Source organism: Hyla sarda, chromosome 4, assembly GCF_029499605.1.
Source record: "Hyla sarda isolate aHylSar1 chromosome 4, aHylSar1.hap1, whole genome shotgun sequence".
NCBI lineage: Eukaryota > Metazoa > Chordata > Amphibia > Anura > Hylidae > Hyla > Hyla sarda.
This window is the reverse complement of record NC_079192.1, coordinates 411,824,356-411,845,140: the sequence shown is the minus strand read 5'-3', so window position 1 is coordinate 411,845,140 and position 20,785 is coordinate 411,824,356. Positions and strand designations below refer to the sequence as shown.

Genomic DNA, 20,785 nt, shown 5'->3' with positions numbered 1-20,785 from the left:
CCAGGGATATTAAAGGGGTACTCTGCCCGTAGACTTCTTATCCACTATCCAAAGGATAGGGGATAAGATGTCTGATCGCGGGGGTCCCCCACAATATCGGCTGCGGCACAGCAGACATCCGGTGCTCGGAGCGAACTCTGCTCCATGCCGGATGACTGGCGATGTGGGGCGGAGGCTCGTAACGTCACGTTCATGCCCCGCTCGTGACATCACGGCCCCATCAATGCAAGTCCCCTCCCATAGACTTGCATTGAGGGGGCGTGGCCATGACATCATGAGTCGGGCGCAGCCATGACATCACGGGGCTCCGGGGCTGCGCCCAACTCTCTGTCGGGTGCACCATGGAGATCGCTGGTTCCCCAGCAGCAGGATGCCCAATGTCAGACATCTTAATCCCTATCCTTTGGATAGGGGATAAAATGTCTAGGGGTGGAGTACCCCTTTAAGCAGCAATGACAATTATGGCCTTTACTTCTTATGTCTAGACCTTTCATTTTCTGAAATAATTTTGGGCTTTGCAGGTGGAAAGGAGAAGCAGAACCAGCCTTCAATTGAACTCATCTTCATCAATGAAGAGTAAGTGTAACCCAGAAGACACATCAGAATAAGTTGTGATGTCCCAGTACAGGATATGGTCCTGTACTACCCTTAGGCCATTGTCAGGGTGAGTCTCTCAGTGAACTGGGGGCTCTCCTGCAAGGTCTCACCCTGTTGGTTTTATAAAGGTGTGTATATCACTTTAATGCCTAGACAGGATCCGTATATATAGGTAGTATAAAGGGCCTGTGCAAGTCTGTCATATGTTGTGATATGTTGTCACATGATTTGTTGTCACATGTTCTCCCAGAGAGCACCAGCTTAACCTATGACCCACAGCTTGACCAATGGGCTTTAGTCTATATAAAGGGGCGGCCATTACAATTCTGTCTCTTCTGCTGCAAGCAGTTCTTCTCTTGTACCACCTGCTACTGAGCTCAGCCACCAGAGATCTCAGTGCAAGTGATCAGCATCTGGAAGACCCCAAAAGCTACAGTCATTCCAGTAAGTCTCAAGTCTATGTCTGCTGCCACTACAAATAGTCACGTCCTGCACATAGTCTAGTCAAGTCCAATCTCAAGTCAAGTTGACTCCAGGTATGTTGGTCCAGCAAGCTGCGAGGTCCTTCTGGGTCTGGGCCACCTCTCTGGGAAACCTGGCCTTAGCTGTGGAGATAATTCCATCTGTCTTATACTCAGTAAAGCCTCCGTTTGACCATAACTGGTTGTGGACTCTCATTTCACTTCTAGCAATTGGGATAGTGGAGAATCCGGGCTTGTGGTGTTCCGGAGCCCGAAAACCACACTGGCGTCACGAACACCAGGGGTTAATACCATCTGATCCCACCCGTGGTCCCTCCATTTCACCCTGTGGTCTACCACAAAGTCATATGGATTAACCCATAAACCCTCAACCTAGATGGGGAGAAGTCATTAGATCCTACCTAACATGTGCGGGTGCCTAAACCATGGAGGCAATGTTTTAGATATGGTTCCATGAACCTGGAGAGGATGAATTCTTGTGGAGTTTCAAGCTCAGGGTTCGGTTTGTGTTCCCTATAAAGTTGCGCTCTTCGTCTGAGTTGATCAGTGTCTCTTCCTTTTGTTGGAGGGAGATCGCGGCGGGACCCTGCGATCAGACATCTTATCCCCTATCCATTGGAAAGAGAATAAGATGTCTAGGGGCGGAGTACTCCTTTAAGCTGGTCTAGGGAGCCTAACATGCCAGGCAATGCTACCTGGGGAAAACGGTATGCAAATTAGCTCTCCTCCAGACGTAAGAAAAACGTCTAGCGCCACCTATTGGAGGCAGTTATTGTAAGTCAATGTCCTACTCATAACATGAATAAGGATAGGAGATAAGATGTCTGATTGCGGGGTCCTGCCGCGATCTCCCTACGGCACCCGATGTTTGTTTAGAGCATCGGGTGTAGCGCCGGAGGCTCATGATGTCACGGCCGTCCACCGCTCGTGACATCATGGCCACGCCCCCTCAATGCAAGTCTATGGGAGGGGGCATGACGGACATCACGCCCCCTCCCATAGACTTGCATTGAGGGGGCGTGGCTGTGATGTCAAGAGCGGAGTGCGGCTGTGACGTCACAAGCCTCCGCCACACATCGCCAGTCATCTGGCACAGAGCGAAGTTTGCTCCGTGCACCCGATGCCTGGGGTGTCACAGCTGAGATCGTGGGGGTTCTGCTCCTGGGGCCCCCGCGATCATTTTATTCCCTATTCTTTGGATAGGGGATAAGATGTCTAGAGGCAGAGTACTACTTTAAGTTCTCCACAAGGATAATAATGAATAAGCCATCGTGTGAATGGGAAGGTCGAATGCAATGTTCCTAGGCCAATGTTTTGTATACACAGAAGACTTATAATTGAAGGGATGGGGGTGATACACATATCGGGCAAATATCTTGTGAAAAATAAAAATGTGTATATATATTTATGGATATGTCCAGATCATAACTAATTCACATATACATTATATCTCTAGGGCCACAGCAAAGGACCTCAGCAAACTGATACAAAGCAAGGTACAACTATATCACACCAGATCTATCTATCTCATATCTATTTATCTCATATCTATCTATCTCACATCTATCTATCTCATATCTATCTATCTATCTATCTCATATCTATCTATCTCATATCTATCTATCTCATATCTATCTATCTCTCTATCTCATATCTATCTATCTCATATCTATCTATCTCATATCTATCTATCTCTCTATCTCATATCTATCTCATATCTATCTATCTATCTATCTCATATCTATCTATCTCATATCTATCTATCTCATATCTATCTATCTATCTATCTCATATCTATCTATCTCATATCTATCTATCTCTCATATCTATCTATCTATCTATCTATCTCATATCTATCTATCTCATATCTATCTATCTCATATCTATCTATCTATCTCATATCTATCTATCTTATATCTATCTATCTATCTCATATCTATCTATCTCATATCTATCCATCTCATATCTATCTATCTATCTATTGTGAGAAGGTGAAAGGTATGGTGGTTGATGGGCGATATGTGTCCCCGAGGCTCCTGGCCTTGGTGAAGTAAGAGCCGGTATGTATTCAGTGTCTGTGCTGAGATGCAGACTGACACTGTGGCCGTAGTATGGCTGGAAGGCCAATCTGGGACGGCTCTTACCGGGAATGGCCAAGTGCATGGTGGGGGCCATTCCCCACAATCCAGCCCGCCTTTTGTTGGCCTTAATGGCAGCCTGCCTCACCAGCTGAGGGGGATTTGCTAGTTGCAGTTCCCACTACCAGAGAGAGCTGAGTGTGGAGCTTTTCCCTGAGAGTTTGGAAGCTGTGAGCAGACTGCCTGGAGGTCTGGAAAAGACTTGCTTGATGCCGCATGGCATGGACTGAGGTGTGAACAAGGAATACAGGTGGACTTTTGTTATGTTTTCCTTTGTTCTGCATTGTTTGCCAAGTGTGAATAAAACACTAAACTTTGATTTGAAAAGTCCTGTTTCCTTGCCTCTATACTGCAACCGCACCTGTCTGCAATACAGAGTCATCGCACTATCTATATCATATCTATCTATCTCTCTCATATCTATCTATCTCTCTCATATCTATCTATCTCATATCTATCTATCTATCTCATATCTATCTCTCTATCTCATATCTATCTATCTCATATCTATCTATCTATCTCATATCTATATATCTCATATCTGTCTATCTATCTCATATCTATCTATCTATCTCATATCTATCTATCTCATATCTATCTATCTATCTATCTATCTATCTCATATCTATCTCATATCTATCTATCTCATATCTATCTATCTATCTATCTATCTATCTCATATCTATCTCATATCTATCTATCTCATATCTATCTGGTAGGATCGCTGATCTTATTATATGTCTTTCTTTCCCACCAGCAGAATCTCAATGGCGTTCACATGATTGCCAACCCTATGAAATTTGTGAAGCCCCCGACTAATGGCCAGTCCCTTCCTCAGGTGAGACAACACAGGCTGCTCTAGGCATCACACATGTATAATAAGAAGTATTCAACATACAATTCTCATCATCCTTCATAGACCCAGATTCTGGTTCTTCCATCTACTGAGTCTAAGGATCCAAAGGAACCAGGAAAATACAGATCTAAACATGACCACATGATCTGCAAATGCCTGTCACTAAGCGTCTCCTATGCTGCGACTATCGGTGGCCTCACCACAATTATTGGGACCTCCACCAGCCTCATCTTTCTAGAGCATTTCAAGAAGTAAGAAAATGTCCCCTTATATCTCCCTCTAATACTGCTCCTATATACAAGAATATAACTACTATAATACTGCTCCTATATACAAGAATATAACTACTATAATACTGCTCCTATATATACAAGAATATAACCGCTATAATACTGCTCCTATATATACAAGAATATAACTACTATAATACTGCTCCCAAATACAAGAATATAACTACTATAATACTGCTCCTATATACAAGAATATAACTACTATAATACTGCTCCTATATACAAGAACATAACTACTATAATACTGCTCCTATATACAAGAATATAACTACTATAATACTGCTCCTATATACAAGAATATAACTACTATAATACTGCTCCTATATACAAGAATATAACTACTATAATACTGCTCCTATATACAAGAATATAACTAATATAATACTGCTCCTATATACAAGAATATAACTACTATAATACTGCCTCCTAAATACAAGAATATAACTACTATAATACTGCTCCTACATACAAGAATATAACTACTATAATACTGCTCCTATGTACAAGAATATAACTACCATAATACTGCTTCTATGTACAAGAATATAACTACTATAATACTGTTCCTATATACAAGAATATAACTACTATAATACTGCTCCTATATACAAGAATATAACCACTATAATACTGCTCCTATATACAAGAATATAACTACTATAATACTGCTTCTATATACAAGAATATAACTACTATAATACTGCTCCTATATACAAGAATATAACTACTATAATACTGCTTCTATATACAAGAATATAACTACTATAATACTGCTTCTATATACAAGAATATAACTACTATAATACTGCTCCTATGTACAAGAATATAACTACTATAATACTGCCTCCTATATACAAGTATATAACTACTATAATACTGCTCTTATATACAAGAATATAACTACTATAATACTGCTCCTATATACAAGAATATAACTACTATAATACTGCTCTTATATACAAGAATATAACTACTATAATACTGTTCCTATATACAAGAATATAACTACTATAATACTGCTCCTATATACAAGAATATAACCACTATAATACTGCTCCTATATACAAGAATATAACTACTATAATACTGCCTCCTATATACAAGTATATAACTACTATAATACTGCTCTTATATACAAGAATATAACTACTATAATACTGCTCCTATATACAAGAATATAACTACTATAATACTGCTTCTATATACAAGAATATAACTACTATAATACTGCTCCTATTTACAAGAATATATTAGAGGACTTTTTTCTCACCCCCCCCCCCCCTCCCCCTTGTGTTTCTGTATTGCAGTCGGTACCCCGATGCTGAGGTGGTGAACTTCGGCACCTGGTTTGTGTTTAGTTTGCCCATCACAGTCATCGTCCTGTTCCTTACCTGGGTTTGGCTCCATTGGTTGTTTCTTGGCTGCAAGTAAGTGACAGTAGACCGGGGCACGATGTTTCGGCACAATATGTGTTCTGTTGTTATTACCGTCGTGTGTGATTTGGCCTATTGTAAATCTTCAGTTTTAGAGAAACCTGCTCCCTCAGTAAGAATAAGAAGACCAGACAGGAAGAGTTGTCAGAGCAGCGTATTCAGGAGGAATATGAGAAGTTGGGGAAAATGAGGTATGAAACATTAATCATATCACCCACTGACAAATAGTCAATAATGTGTGACTATGGGATTGCTGTATGGGCAGTGTGTTGTTGCTGTATGGCTGTTTTCTTTAGTGCTGCATGGATAGTGTGTAGTTTTTACGTCTGTGCTATATAGGAACTATGTGGGTACCATATGTGTACTGTATGGGTGCAGTCAGTGCTGCAAACTTTCTATAAATAGCTGCAATCAGTGCTGTAAGGTTACTAAGTGTAGTTATAGTCAGTGCTGTTAGGTTACTAAGTGTAGTTATAGTCAGTAGTGTTGCTCGCGAATATTCGCAATTCGAATATTATTCGCGAATATCGCATATTCGCGAATTCGCGAATTTCGCGAATATAGCGCTATATATTCGTAATTACGAATATTCGTTTTTTTTTTTTTTTTGTTTTTTTTGTTTTTTTTTTCTTCACAGTACACATCACAGTGATCATCCCTCTCTGCTTCCAGCTTGTGTGGTGTAAAGAAGGCTCTAATACTGCTGTGTGAGACTGGCGTGCGAAAATTCGCATATGCGAAAATTAGCATATGCTAATGTTCGCATATGCGAATTTCCACTTATGCTAATTTTCGCATGCGCGTATTTTCACATACGCGAAAATAAAACGGGGATATAACGAATATGCGAATATTCGCGAATATATGACGAATATTCGTCCATATATTCGCGAATATTCGCGAATTCGAATATGGCCTATGCCGCTCAACACTAATAGTCAGTGCTGTAAGGTTACTAAGTGTAGTTATAGTCAGTGCTGTTAGGTTACTAAGTATAGTTATAGCCAGTGCTGTAAGGTTACTAAGTGTAGTTATAGTCAGTGCTGTAAGGTTACTAAGTGTAGTTATAGTCAGTGCTGTAAGGTTACTAAGTGTAGTTATAGTCAGTGCTGTAAGGTTACTGAGTATAGTTATAGCCAGTGCTGTAAGGTTACTAAGTGTAGTTATAGCCAGCGCTGCAAGGTTACTAAGTGTAGTTATAGCCAGTGCTGTAAGGTTACTAAGTATAGTTATAGCCAGTGCTGTAAGGTTACTGAGTATAGTTGTAGCCAGTGCTGTAAGGTTACTGAGTATAGTTGTAGCCAGTGCTGTAAGGTTACAAAGTATAGTTTCAGTCAGTGCTGTAAGGTTACTAAGTGTAGTTATAGCCAGTGCTGTAAGGTTACTAAGTGTAGTTATAGCCAGTGCTGTAAGGTTACTAAGTATAGTTATAGCCAGTGCTGTAAGGTTACTGAGTATAGTTGTAGCCAGTGCTGTAAGGTTACTGAGTATAGTTGTAGCCAGTGCTGTAAGGTTACAAAGTATAGTTTCAGTCAGTGCTGTAAGGTTACTAAGTGTAGTTATAGCCAGTGCTGTAAGGTTACTAAGTGTAGTTGTAGTCAGTGCTGTAAGGTTACTAAGTGTAGTTATAGCCTTAGGTTACTAAGTAGTTATAGCCAGTGCTGTAAGGTTACAAAGTATAGTTTCAGTCAGTGCTGTAAGGTTACTAAGTGTAGTTATAGCCAGTGCTGTAAGGTTACTAAGTGTAGTTATAGCCTTAGGTTACTAAGTAGTTGTAGTCAGTGCTGTAAGGTTGCAAAGTATAGTTTCAGTCAGTGCTGTAAGGTTACTAAGTGTAGTTATAGCCAGTGCTGTAAGGTTACTAAGTGTAGTTATAGCCAGTGCTGTAAGGTTACTAAGTATAGTTATAGCCAGTGCTGTAAGGTTACTAAGTATAGTTGTAGCCAGTGCTGTAAGGTTACTAAATATAGTTGTAGCCAGTGCTGTATGGTTACTAAGTGTAGTTTTAGCCAGTGCTGTAAGGTTACTAAGTGTAGTTGTAGCCAGTGCTGTAAGGTTACTAAGTATAGTTGTAGCCAGTGCTGTAAAGTTACTAAGTGTAGTTGTAGTCAGTGCTGTAAGGTTACTAAGTGTAGTTATAGCCTTAGGTTACTAAGTAGTTATAGCCAGTGCTGTAAGGTTACAAAGTATAGTTTCAGTCAGTGCTGTAAGGTTACTAAGTGTAGTTATAGCCAGTGCTGTAAGGTTACTAAGTGTAGTTATAGCCTTAGGTTACTAAGTAGTTGTAGTCAGTGCTGTAAGGTTGCAAAGTATAGTTTCAGTCAGTGCTGTAAGGTTACTAAGTGTAGTTATAGCCAGTGCTGTAAGGTTACTAAGTGTAGTTATAGCCAGTGCTGTAAGGTTACTAAGTATAGTTATAGCCAGTGCTGTAAGGTTACTAAGTATAGTTGTAGCCAGTGCTGTAAGGTTACTAAATATAGTTGTAGCCAGTGCTGTATGGTTACTAAGTGTAGTTTTAGCCAGTGCTGTAAGGTTACTAAGTGTAGTTGTAGCCAGTGCTGTAAGGTTACTAAGTATAGTTGTAGCCAGTGCTGTAAAGTTACTAAGTGTAGTTATAGCCAGTGCTGTAAGGTTACTAAGTGTAGTTGTAGCCAGTGCTGTAAGGTTACTAAGTATAGTTGTAGCCAGCGCTGTAAGGTTACTTAGTCTAGTTATAGTCAGTGCTGTAAAGTTACTAAGTGTAGTTGTAGCCAGTGCTGTAAGGTTACTAAGTGTAGTTATAGCCAGTGCTGTAAGGTTACTAAGTGTAGTTATAGCCAGTGCTGTAAGGTTACTAAGTAAAGTTATAGCCAGTGCTGTAAGGTTACTAAGTATAGTTGTAGCCAGTGCTGTAAGGTTACTAAGTATAGTTATAGCCAGTGATGTAAGGTTTCTTAGTGTAGTTGTAGCCAGTGCTGTAAGGTTACTAAGTGTAGTTGTAGCCACTGCTGTAAGGTTACTAAGTGTAGTTATAGCCAGTGGTGTAGGGTTACTAAGTATAGTTGTAGCCAGCGCTGTAAGGTTACTATTAGTTGCAGTCAGTGCTGTAAGGTTACTAAGTATAGTTATAGCCAGTGCTGTAAGGTCACTATTAGTTGCAGTCAGTGCTGTAAGGTTACTAAGTGTAGTTGTAGCCAGTGCTGTAAGGTTACTAAGTGTAGTTATAGTCAGTTCTGTAAGGTTACTAAGTGTAGTTATAGTCAGTGCTGTAAGGTTACTAAGTGTAGTTATAGTCAGTTCTGTAAGGTTACTAAGTGTAGTTATAGTCAGTTCTGTAAGGTTACTAAGTGTAGTTATAGTCAGTTCTGTAAGGTTACTAAGTGTAGTTATAGTCAGTTCTGTAAGGTTACTAAGTGTAGATATAGTCAGTGCTGTAAGGTTACTAAGTGTAGTTATAGTCAGTGCTGTAAGGTTACTAAATATAGTTGTAGCCAGCGCTGTAAGGTTACTAAGTGTAGTTGTAGCCAGCGCTGTAAGGTTACTAAGTATAGTTATAGCCAGTGCTGTAAGGTTACTAAATATAGTTGTAGCCAGCGCTGTAAGGTTACTAAGTATAGTTATAGTCAGTGCTGTAAGGTTACTAATAGTTGCAGTCAGTGCTGTAAGGTTACTAATAGTTGCAGTCAGTGCTGTAAGGTTACTAAGTGTAGTTGCAGTCAGTGCTGTTTGGTTACTGAGTGTAGTTGCAGTCGGTGCTGTATGTTTCCTATGTGTAGTTAAAGTCAGTACTATAAGGGTACTAAGTGTAGTTGTGGTCAGTGCTGTAAGGTTACTATTAGTTGCAGTCAGTGCTGTATGGTTACTATTAGTTGCAGTCAGTGCTGTAAGGTTACTATTAGTTGCAGTCAGTGCTGTATGGTTACTATTAGTTGCAGTCAGTGCTGTATGGTTACTATTAGTTGCAGTCAGTGCTGTATGGTTACTATTAGTTGCAGTCAGTGCTGTATGGTTACTATTAGTTGCAGTCAGTGCTGTATGGTTACTATTAGTTGCAGTCAGTGCTGTAAGGTTACTATTAGTTGCAGTCAGTGCTGTATGGTTACTATTAGTTGCAGTCAGTGCTGTATGGTTACTATTAGTTGCAGTCAGTGCTGTAAGGTTACTTTTGGTTGCAGTCAGTGCTGTAAGGTTACTATTAGTTGCAGTCAGTGCTGTAAGGTTACTATTAGTTGCAGTCAGTGCTGTATGGTTACTATCAGTTGCAGTCAGTGCTGTAAGGTTACTATTAGTTGCAGTCAGTGCTGTATGGTTACTATTAGTTGCAGTCAGTGCTGTATGGTTACTATTAGTTGCAGTCAGTGCTGTAAGGTTACTATTAGTTGCGGTCAGTGCTGTATGGTTACTATTGGTTGCGGTCAGTGCTGTATGGTTACTATTAGTTGCAGTCAGTGCTGTAAGGTTACTATTAGTTGTAGTCAGTGCTGTATGGTTACTATTAGTTGCCGTCAGTGCTGTATGGTTACTATTAGTTGCAGTCAGTGCTGTATGGTAACTATTAGTTGCCGTCAGTGCTGTATGGTTACTATTAGTTGCAATCAGTGCTGTATGGTAACTATTAGTTGCCGTCAGTGCTGTATGGTTACTATTAGTTGCAGTCAGTGCTGTATGGTTACTATTAGTTGTAGTCAGTGCTGTATGGTTACTATTAGTTGCAGTCAGTGCTGTATGGTTACTATTAGTTGCAGTCAGTGCTGTATGGTTACTATTAGTTGCCGTCAGTGCTGTAAGGTTACTATTAGTTGCAGTCAGTGCTGTATGGTAACTATTAGTTGTAGTCAGTGCTGTATGGTTACTATTAGTTGCAGTCAGTGCTGTATGGTTACTATTAGTTGCAGTCAGTGCTGTATGGTTACTATTAGTTGCCGTCAGTGCTGTAAGGTTACTATTAGTTGCAGTCAGTGCTGTATGGTTACTATTAGTTGCAGTCAGTGCTGTATGGTTACTATTAGTTGCAGTCAGTGCTGTATGGTTACTATTAGTTGTAGTCAGTGCTGTATGGTTACTATTAGTTGCAGTCAGTGGTGTATGGTTACTATTAGTTGCAGTCAGTGCTGTATGGTTACTATTAGTTGCCGTCAGTGCTGTAAGGTTACTATGTAAAGGTGCAGTCCGTGCTGTATGGTTACTGAGTGTATTTGTGGCTAGATCCAGAAAGTTACTATACGTAGTTACACTTATAGATATATAGGATGCTATAGAGATCCAATGTTTTTGATGACCTGAGACTAGTGTACTTGGTTATGCATGATCTTATGTAAGACTCTCCACAACCCACATGGGGGCGCTCACACTGATATGTCACATACATGAAGTATTAGGACAATGATTCGGTATAAATGAAGCAGAACCATCAATGAGATGTTCCTGTGTTTGTTCTTTCTTCTGTAGTTACCCAGAAAAGGTCACCGTCTTCTTCTTCATCCTGATGACCCTTCTCTGGTTTACCCGGGAACCTGGGTTTGTTCCCGGCTGGGAATCTCTATTTGAAAAGTGAGTTCTGAAAAGGAACATCTATTGCTCCCAGTTATCAGCCATTTCAGGAATAGCATTCTTCTATGATTTCCTATTTTATCTCATATCTCACCGGCCCGCTCTGGTCACATGACCCCTTTACATGACCCTTACCATTCAGCTCCCCATTTCCTTGTGTTTTAGGAAGGGTTACAGGACAGATGCTACGGTGTCAGTGTTCCTGGGATTCCTGCTGTTTCTGATACCATCAAAGAGACCCAAATTTACCTGTTTTGGAAAAGGGGAGTCAGGTGAGAAAGATGCTAGGAGTTATCGTCCACTGGCACTGCTAATAAGAATGTGCTGGCACTCCAAAGGAGGGCCCTGTGTATAAAGGCATTCTTTGGCTGGCACTGTTATTGAGGGCACTATGTTTGTAGAACTCTATAGATGGCACTGTGAATGGGGGCACTCTATAGATGGTACTGTGAATGGGGGCACTCCATAGATAGCACTGTGAATGGGGGCACTCTATAGATGGCACTTTGAATGGGGGTACTCTATAGATGGCACTGTGAATGGGGGCACTCTATAGATGGCACTGTGAATGGGGGCACTCTATAGATGGCACTGTGAATGGGGGCACTCTATAGATGGCACTGTGAATGGGGGCACTCTATTGATGGCACTGTGAATTAGAGAACTCTATGGATGGTGATGTGAATGGGGCACTCTATGAATGGCATTGTGAATAAGTGTACTCTATGGATGGCACTGTGAATGGGGGAACTCTATGGATGGCACTGTAAATGGGGGCACTCTATAGATACCATTGTAAATAGGGGCACTCTATGGATGGTACTGTGAATGGGGGCACTCTATGGATGGTACTGTGAATGGGCCACTCCATGGATGGCACTGTGAATAGGGTCCCTCTATGGATGGCACTTTGGGGGGGCACTCTATGGATGTAACTATGAATGGAGGTACACTGTTATTGGGGGCACTATGTATGTAGAACTCTATGGATGGCACTGTGAATGGGGACACTCTATGGATGGCACTGTGAATAGGGGTGCTCTATAGATGGCACTGTGAATGGGGGCACTCTATGGATGGCACTATGAATGGGGGCACTCTATGGATGGCACTGTGAATGGGGGTGCTCTATAGATGGCACTGTGAATGGGGGCACTCTATGGATGGCACTATAAATGGGGGAGCTCTATAGATGGCACTGTAAATATGAGGCACTCTATGGATGGCACTGTGAATGGGGACACTCTATGGATGGCACTGTGAATAGGGGCACTCTATGGATGGCACTGTGAATGGGGGCACTCTATAGATGGCACTGTGAATGGGGGCACTCTATGGTTGGCACTGTGAATGGGGGCACTCTATGGATGGCACTGTGAATGGGGGCACTCTATAGATGGCACTGTGAATGGGGGCACTCTATGGATGGCACTGTGAAGGGGGGCAGTCTATGAATGGGGGTGTGAATGGGGGCACTCTAGGGCTGTTTCTATGGAATTTCTGCCCCCTGCTGTCCCTTACTCAGGATCTCCAGTGCTGTATAAGAAACCCTGCACATTTGATGTGAATTTTCCCCCCAGAACAGAGTAAGAATAAGGAAGAAGATGAACCAGACCTAGGAGGCCCCATGCTGACTTGGCAAGAATTCCAGAAACATATGCCCTGGGAGATTGTGGTCCTGGTGGGAGGGGGTTACGCCCTTGCTGCTGGATGTAAGGTAACGATGACAACGTCATACGAAGATTCAATGCAACATTTCTTCATAAATAAAGGCAGCTCAGTGTTGTCATAGGGACGCCGACCCTCCTTGTGACCAATCAGATCTTTTGTCATTTTCCTATTGGTGCTGTATTAGTAAACTAATGGTCTAGGGAATTAAAAGGGTTATTTATTCATTTCCTGGTAGTTTATAGGAGTAAAGAGGTTAATTATAGGTTCCCTGGTGGTCTAGGGAAGTGAAAGAGTTTATTGTAACTTCATTGGTGACTTTTGGAAGTTAAATGGTTAATTGTAAATAATAATAATAATTCTTTATTCATGTAGCACAAACAGATTCTGCTCCCTGGTGGTCTAGGCAACTGAAAAAAATGTCACGGTGGTCTAAGGAAGTCAAAGGGTCCGTTGTCATTTCCTGTTAGTCTAAAGCAGTGATATAGTTCTTTATATGTCCCCTGGTGGTCTAGAGAAGGAAGGGGTTATTTTTAATTCCCAGGTGGTCTAGTCAAAGGATTATTTGTAAATTCCCTGGTGGTCTAGGGAAGTCAAAGGGTTCATTGTCATTTTCTATTCGGCTAAAGCAGTAATAAGGTTTTCTATATGGTCCCTGGTGGTCTAGGGAAGTGAACAGCACATGTCATTCACCCATTTTCTCTTGTAGACCTCCGGCCTCTCCACCTGGATTGGCCGTCAGATGGAGTGTCTAAGTAGCCTCCCTTCCTGGGCCGTCAGCCTCCTGGCTTGTATCCTGGTCTCTGCGGTGACAGAATTCGTCAGTAACCCGGCGACCATCACCATATTCTTGCCAATCTTATGCAGCCTGGTAAGTTAGACGGGGTAAGATGATTTAGAGGGCATCTCCACTGAGAATATACAGGGAAACATAGAACTACACTCAATACTGTAAATAAAAAAAAGGTGGGAGAATTGTAGAGGTTCTTGTGTATGCCTTGTGCTTACCTGTTTTATGTGATGTGGCAGGCATGGGAGTTTTTAGCCATACTGATTACAATTCCATCACTGAAATCTTTTCCTAATGCTGCCTACATTTCCCATGAATCCTTTGGCTTTGTAGAGAGAGGGGGTGGAGTCTTTTTCTAAGATAGGTAGAAAAGACAAAGAAAAAGTTGGCATTTTCTATAGGTCGATTCCTAACTTTTTGGGTTTTTTCGTTATTGTCTTGCAGTCTGAAGCTCTCCACATTAACCCCTTGTACACCCTGATCCCGGTCGCCATGTGCATCTCATTTGCTGTGATGTTACCGGTGGGGAACCCGCCCAACGCCATTGTATATAACTATGGACACTGCAAGATCAAAGATATGGTAAGAAAACATCCCCTAACTACAGAATGATAAAATCTGTCATTTAATATCTCCGCTTGCTGTCATAGAATGGAGGCATTTCTGTTTGAATCCAGCGGCCGACTCTTTAGCTCTTACTGCTGAGGGTTTGTTACAGTTGTTTATAATCTACATCAGCGTTCTCCAAATTGTGGGTCTTCAGATATTGCAAAACTACAACTCTCATCATGCCCTGACAACTGCAAAGTAAGATGCAGATCAAGGTTTACATTGGTCAGTCTGGAGGTAGTTTGCCCCTGTGGGTAGAACCCTCCCTAAAGGCAGTGTGCCCCCTGAAGGTAGGGCTTCCTTTGAAAGTTGGACCCGCTGAGAAAAATAAATAATTCTTTCTCGTCCGTCCCACAATCATTGCCGTCTACTCCAGCTTCTAGGTTGCAGGCAGCTTCTTCCTGCAGCCACTAGAGGCAGAGTATCTTTACCTGAGCAACACGTAGGATGGCGTCACCCATGGTGCATGTCCAGTGCTCTAGTGGGCACAGCATGACGATGCCTGGGGCCCAGAAACTTCACATGGTGGGACTGTCCAGTCAGTCTAACTTCTACGTCCTAGCAAAAAAACATACCGGCCATGCTAATTTGCATAATTAATTATATATGCATCACAGGATACACATATGCGGGGGGGGGGGGGGGTTTGGGGGGGAGGCGCGGGATTTTGTCCTATTCTGCCCTGCCCCCTATAACTTTATTATTTGTCCTTATATGGGCCTGTATGAGGCTAATTTTTTTGCTCCCCGATCTGTAGTTTTTAACAGGACCATTTTTGTTTTGATGGGACCTTTTAATCGCTTTTTTTTTTAATTAAATTCGGGAGCTGCATTTAGTTACTAACTACAACTCCCAGCATGCCCTGATACAGCCTGTGGCTCAGCAGCTGCCCCAAACAAAAACTACAACTCCCAGCGTGTTGGACTATATAGTAGTATATAGTATAGGTCAGTGTTTCCCAACCAGGGGGGCCTCCAGCTGTTGCAAAACTACAACTCCCAGCATGTTGGACTATATAGTAGTATATAGTATAGGTCAGTGTTTCCCAACCAGGGGGGCCTCCAGCTGTTGCAAAACTACAACTCCCAGCATGTTGGATTGTATAGTAATATATAGTATAGGTCAGTGTTTCCCAACCAGGGGTGCCTCCAGCTGTTGCACAACTACAAATCCCAGCATGTTGGATTGTATAGTAGTATATAGTATAGGTCAGTGTTTTCCAACCAGGGTGCCACCAGCTGTTGCAAAACTACAACTCCCAGCATGCCCGGACGGCCATTGGCTGTCTGGGCATGCTGGGAGTTGTAGTTTTGCAACAGCTGGAGGCAACCCTGGTTGGTAAACACTGGTACAGGTTATGGTGCAACATTCCAGGAGTTGGAGGATCCGTTAGATAAATACCGCCCATTGCATTGGCGGTATTTTTAATATAAAAATACCGTCAGGGTGGCCAAAATACCGTCTGTGCCTGTACAATACCGGCCAGGTGTCAACCCTACATGATGTTGTGGGCCTTATACGCCCCTCAGGTCTGATGTTCCCCACCTCTGCTACAAGGCAAGGTATAGGATGGGCTCTCACTTCTATAAATGATTTCTTACAATAGGTGAAGGCCGGTCTAGGAGTGAATGTCATCGGCCTGGGCATCATCATGGTCGCCATCAACACGTGGGGCATCAGCCTCTTCCAGCTCAACACATTTCCGGACTGGGCAATGATTCAGAACTCGACTCAGCACCTGTGAGAACAGGCTAAAACCTAAAGGGGCACCCTGAAGGTGTCATAAGGAGGGTGAGGGCCGGAACGTGGCCACAGGAGACCAAGCTGTACACCAAAGGACCACGCTTAGTATCACTTTATTACTTGAATTTAAAGGGGCAGTACACTCTTTGGAGCCCCCCTCTTCCTATAGGCCCTCAGTAATGGGGCTGTTGATCGGGACCATCGTACATTTACTAACGAATTTTGATTTTGGGGGTCCCAGCAGAAGGGCCCCTCCTATAAGGTACCCCTCATCCCTACATTATCAGACCCCAGACCTGACCCCCCCTACATTATCAGACCCCAGAACTGCCCCCCCCTACATTATCAGACCCCAGACCTGACCCCCTACATTATCAGACCCCAGAACTGCCCCCCCCCTACATTATCAGACCCCAGACCTGACCCCCTACATTATCAGACCCCAGAACTGCCCCCCCCTACATTATCAGACCCCAGACCTGACCCCCTACATTATCAGACCCCAGAACTGCCCCCCCTACATTATCAGACTCCAGACCTGATCCCCTGACATTATCAGACCCCCAGATCTGACCCCCCCCCTACATTATCAGACCCCAGACCTGCCCCCCCTACATTATCAGACCCCAGACCTGATCCCCCTACATTATCAGATCCCAGAACTGCCCCCCCTACATTATCAGACCCCAGAACTGCCCCCCCCCCCTACATTATCAGACCCCAGACCTTATCCCCCGACATTATCAGACCCCAGACCTGACCCCCCTACATTATCAGACCCCAGACCTGACCCCCCTACATTATCAGACCCCATAACTGCCCCCCCTACATTATCAGACCCCAGACCTGATCCCCCGACATTATCAGACCCCATAACTGCCCCCCCTACATTATCAGACTCCAGACCTGATCCCCCTACATTCAGACCCCCGACCTGATCCCCTACATTATCAGACTCCAGACCTGATCCCCCTACATTCAGACCCCCGACCTGATCCCCTACATTATCAAACTCCAGACCTGATCCCCCAACATTCAGACCCCCGACCTGATCCCCCTACATTATCAGATCCCCGACCTGATCTCCCTACATTATCAGACCCCCAGACCTGACCCCCCTATATTATCAGACCCCAGAACTGCCCCCCCTACATCAGACCCCAGACCTGGCCCCCCTACATCAGACTCCCGGACCTGACCCCCTACATTATCAAACTCCAGACCTGATCCCCCAACATTATCAGACTCCAGACCTGATCCTCCTACATTATCAGACTCCAGACCTGATCCCCCTACATTATCAGACCCCCAGACCTGACCCCCCTACATTATCAGACTCCCAGACCTGACCCCCCCCTATATTATCAGCCCCCAGAACTGCCCCCCTACATTATCAGCCCCCAGACCTGACCCCCATACATTATCAGACCCCAGACCTGACCCCCTACATTATCAGACTCCAGACCTGACCCCCCCTACATTATCAGACTCCCGGACCTGACCCCCATACATTATCAGACCCCAGACCTGATCCCCATACATTATGAGACCCCCAGACCTGACCCCCCTACATTATCAGACTCCCAGACCTGACCCCCCTATATTATCAGACCCCAGAACTGCCCCCCCCTACATTATCAGCCCCCAGACCTGACCCCCCTACATTATCAGACCCCAGACCTGACCCCCCTACATTATCAGACTCCAGACCTGACCCCCCTACATTATCAGACTCCCGGACCTGACCCCCCTACATTAGCAGACCCCAGACCTGATCCCCCTACATTATGAGACCCCCAGACCTGACCCCCTATACATTATCAGACACCAGACCTGACCCCCTATACATTATCAGACTCCAGACCTGACCCCCTACATTATCAGACCCCAGACCTGACCCCCTATATATTATCAGACTCCAAACCTGACCTCCATACATTATCAGACTCCCGGACCTGACCCCCATACATTATCAGACGCCAGACCTGACCCGCCTACTTTATCAGACCCCAGACCTGACCCCCCTACATTATCAGACCCCCAGACCTGACCCCCCTATATTATCAGCCCCCAGAACTGCCCCCCCTACATTATCAGCCCCCAGAACTGCCCCCCCATACATTATCAGACCCCAGACCTGACCCCCCTACATTATCAGACTCCAGACCTGACCCCCCTACATTAGCAGACTACCGGACCTGACCCCCATACATTAGCAGACCCCCAGACCTGATCTCCCTACATTATGAGACCCCCAGACCTGACCCCCTATACATTATCAGACTCCAGACCTGACCCCCTACATTATCAGACCCCAGACCTGACCCCCTATACATTATCAGACTCCAGACCTGACCCCCTACATTATCAGACCCCAGACCTGACCCCCTATACATTATCAGACTCCAGACCTGACCTCCATACATTATCAGACTCCCGGACCTGACCCCCATACATTATCAGACGCCAGACCTGACCCGCCTACTTTATCAGACCCCAGACCTGACCCCCCTACATTATCAGACCCCCGGACCTGGCCCCCCTACATCAGACTCCCGGACCTGACCCCCTACATTAGCAGACTCCAGACCTGACCCCCCCCCCCCTACATTATCATACCCCAGACCTGACCCCCCCTACATTATCAGACCCTCAGACCTGATGCCCCTACATTAGCAGACTCCAGACCTTACCCCCCCCTACATTATCAGACCCCAGACCTGACCCCTCTACATTATCAGACCCCAGACCTGGCCCTCCTACATTATCAGACCCCAGACCTGACCCCCGTACATTATCAGACCCCAGACCAGACCCCCCTACATTATCAGACCCCCAGACCTCACCCCTCTACAGTATCAGAGCCCAAACTCCCCCACCCCCCTACATTATTGGTCTGCAGAGCTGACCCCCTACATTAGGGGTTGTCCAAAACTACAGCTATGGAAACCGGTATCCCCAAAAGTCTCCCCAGTGTGCCGGTCCTTATAGACACCCAGTTTTATACACTAAATCCTCCTCCACCTGTAAATACAGTTACCTCCAAGAACCTGCAGCGGGTAAAAGGATTTATAAAGTTTACCAAATTGAACTGGAAACCAGCAGAATATTGAATGCAGCTCTGGATGTGACTAAGATATGATGGAAGTCAATGCAATTAATGTAGTTATAAAACCAATTTCTGTAACGTTTTGTAAGAAAATAGATCACAATTAATGTTTTCCAATGTAATTAAAAGTAAATTATGAGCCGTCAGACTATGGGGTACAGGAGATGACCTGCAATTCCAGAAACAGCCACAAGGACATGAGTGGCGCTGTTTGAAGGGAAATCATGCTGTCTGACTAGAACTGCTATACTACATAACAAAATAAACAGTGTCACCACTGTTCAAATGTTTTGTCTGATATTGGAGCTTAAAGGGTTACTCCGGTGGAACAAAAATAGGTTTTCAAATCAAATGGTGCCAGAAATTACACAGATTTGTAAATTACTTATTTTTAAAAATCGTAAAGGGTGCTCCACCCCTGGACTTCTTATCCCCTATCCAAAGGATAGGGGATTAGATGTTCGACCGCGGGGGTCCGGCTGCTGGGACCCCACATGATCTCTGGCACTGCACCCCAGTAATCCACTGTACAGGGCAACCTCCACCCTGTGCCACCACAGCCGTCACCCCCCCCCCACCATTCATGTCTATGGAGGGGGTGTGTTGTGACATCACAACCATGGCTGCCCGCAGCCGGCGTTCTGAACTAAATGTGGGTGGTCCCAGCGGCCGGACCCTCAGCAATCTTATTTCCTATCCTTTGGATAAGGCGACTAGGGGCAAAGTACCCCTTTAATCCTTCTAGTACTTAGCTGCTGTATGTTCCAGAGAAGGTTGTGTAGTTCTTTCCAGTTAGACCACAGTGCTCTCTGCTGCCACCTCTGTCCATGTCAGGAACTGTCCAGAGCAGGAGAGGTTAGCTATGGGGATTTCCTTCTACACTGGACAGTTCGTAACATGAACAGAGGTGAAGAAGAGAGCACTGTGGTCAGACTGGAAAGGACTACACAACTTCCTCTGGAGCATATAGCAGCTGATAATTACTGGAAGGATAACATTTTTTATATAGAAGTAATTTACAAATCTGTATAACTTTCTGGCACTAGTTGATTAGAAAAAAAAGAAATCAATCAACTTGTTTTTTCCACCGGAGTACCCCTTTAATCCTAATGAACTGAGTGGACTGAGCTGCAATACCACAAGCAAACTGTGGACAGGTGTGGAGCTATTTTTTGGAATAGAAAAACATAGCGGCTTCCTTCAGGTTGTACGTGGAGTTGTACTCCATTCACTTCAATGGAATTCATCTGCAATACCACATGCAAACTGAGGATAAGTGGGGTGCTCTTTGTGAAGGAAAGCAGCTATCATTTTATAATCCCCCTTTAACATTAGCCTCACTGGATATATTGATTCAAATGACCCGTCTGTGACAAAGTAGCCTGGGAGGAGCCTGGAACACAAGGTCCTGAGGATGGGAGTGGTGGCACATGTAATGCCTGTCAGGAGTTTAGGCAACGAGGTGTCTGGTCAAAAGTCTGAATATTTAGGTGTCTGATAATAAGGGTCTCAATCTGGGGACTGATAATTCAGGGGTCAGG

General features: G+C 44.0%; 1 protein-coding gene across 2 annotated transcripts in view; it reads left to right on the top strand.

Moving 5' to 3' along the window:
- SLC13A4 (solute carrier family 13 member 4) overlaps window positions 1-16,497 on the top strand; it is a 41,885-nt gene extending 25,388 nt beyond the window's left edge. Inside the window, exons 6-17 of one of the 2 annotated variants that reach the window (XM_056517720.1) lie at window positions 522-576; window positions 2,536-2,575; window positions 3,978-4,055; window positions 4,137-4,324; window positions 5,671-5,790; window positions 5,886-5,987; window positions 11,224-11,325; window positions 11,491-11,597; window positions 12,906-13,042; window positions 13,703-13,864; window positions 14,228-14,365; window positions 15,999-16,497. In XM_056517720.1, coding sequence (XP_056373695.1) covers window positions 522-576; window positions 2,536-2,575; window positions 3,978-4,055; window positions 4,137-4,324; window positions 5,671-5,790; window positions 5,886-5,987; window positions 11,224-11,325; window positions 11,491-11,597; window positions 12,906-13,042; window positions 13,703-13,864; window positions 14,228-14,365; window positions 15,999-16,136 — 1,367 coding nt within the window. In that variant the 3' untranslated portion in view covers window positions 16,137-16,497. Of the gene's footprint in view, window positions 1-521; window positions 577-2,535; window positions 2,576-3,974; window positions 4,056-4,136; window positions 4,325-5,670; window positions 5,791-5,885; window positions 5,988-11,223; window positions 11,326-11,490; window positions 11,598-12,905; window positions 13,043-13,702; window positions 13,865-14,227; window positions 14,366-15,998 lie in introns of both variants that reach the window. The other variant, XM_056517719.1, reaches the window with a different exon arrangement.
- Window positions 16,498-20,785: the final 4,288 nt, after the last annotated feature.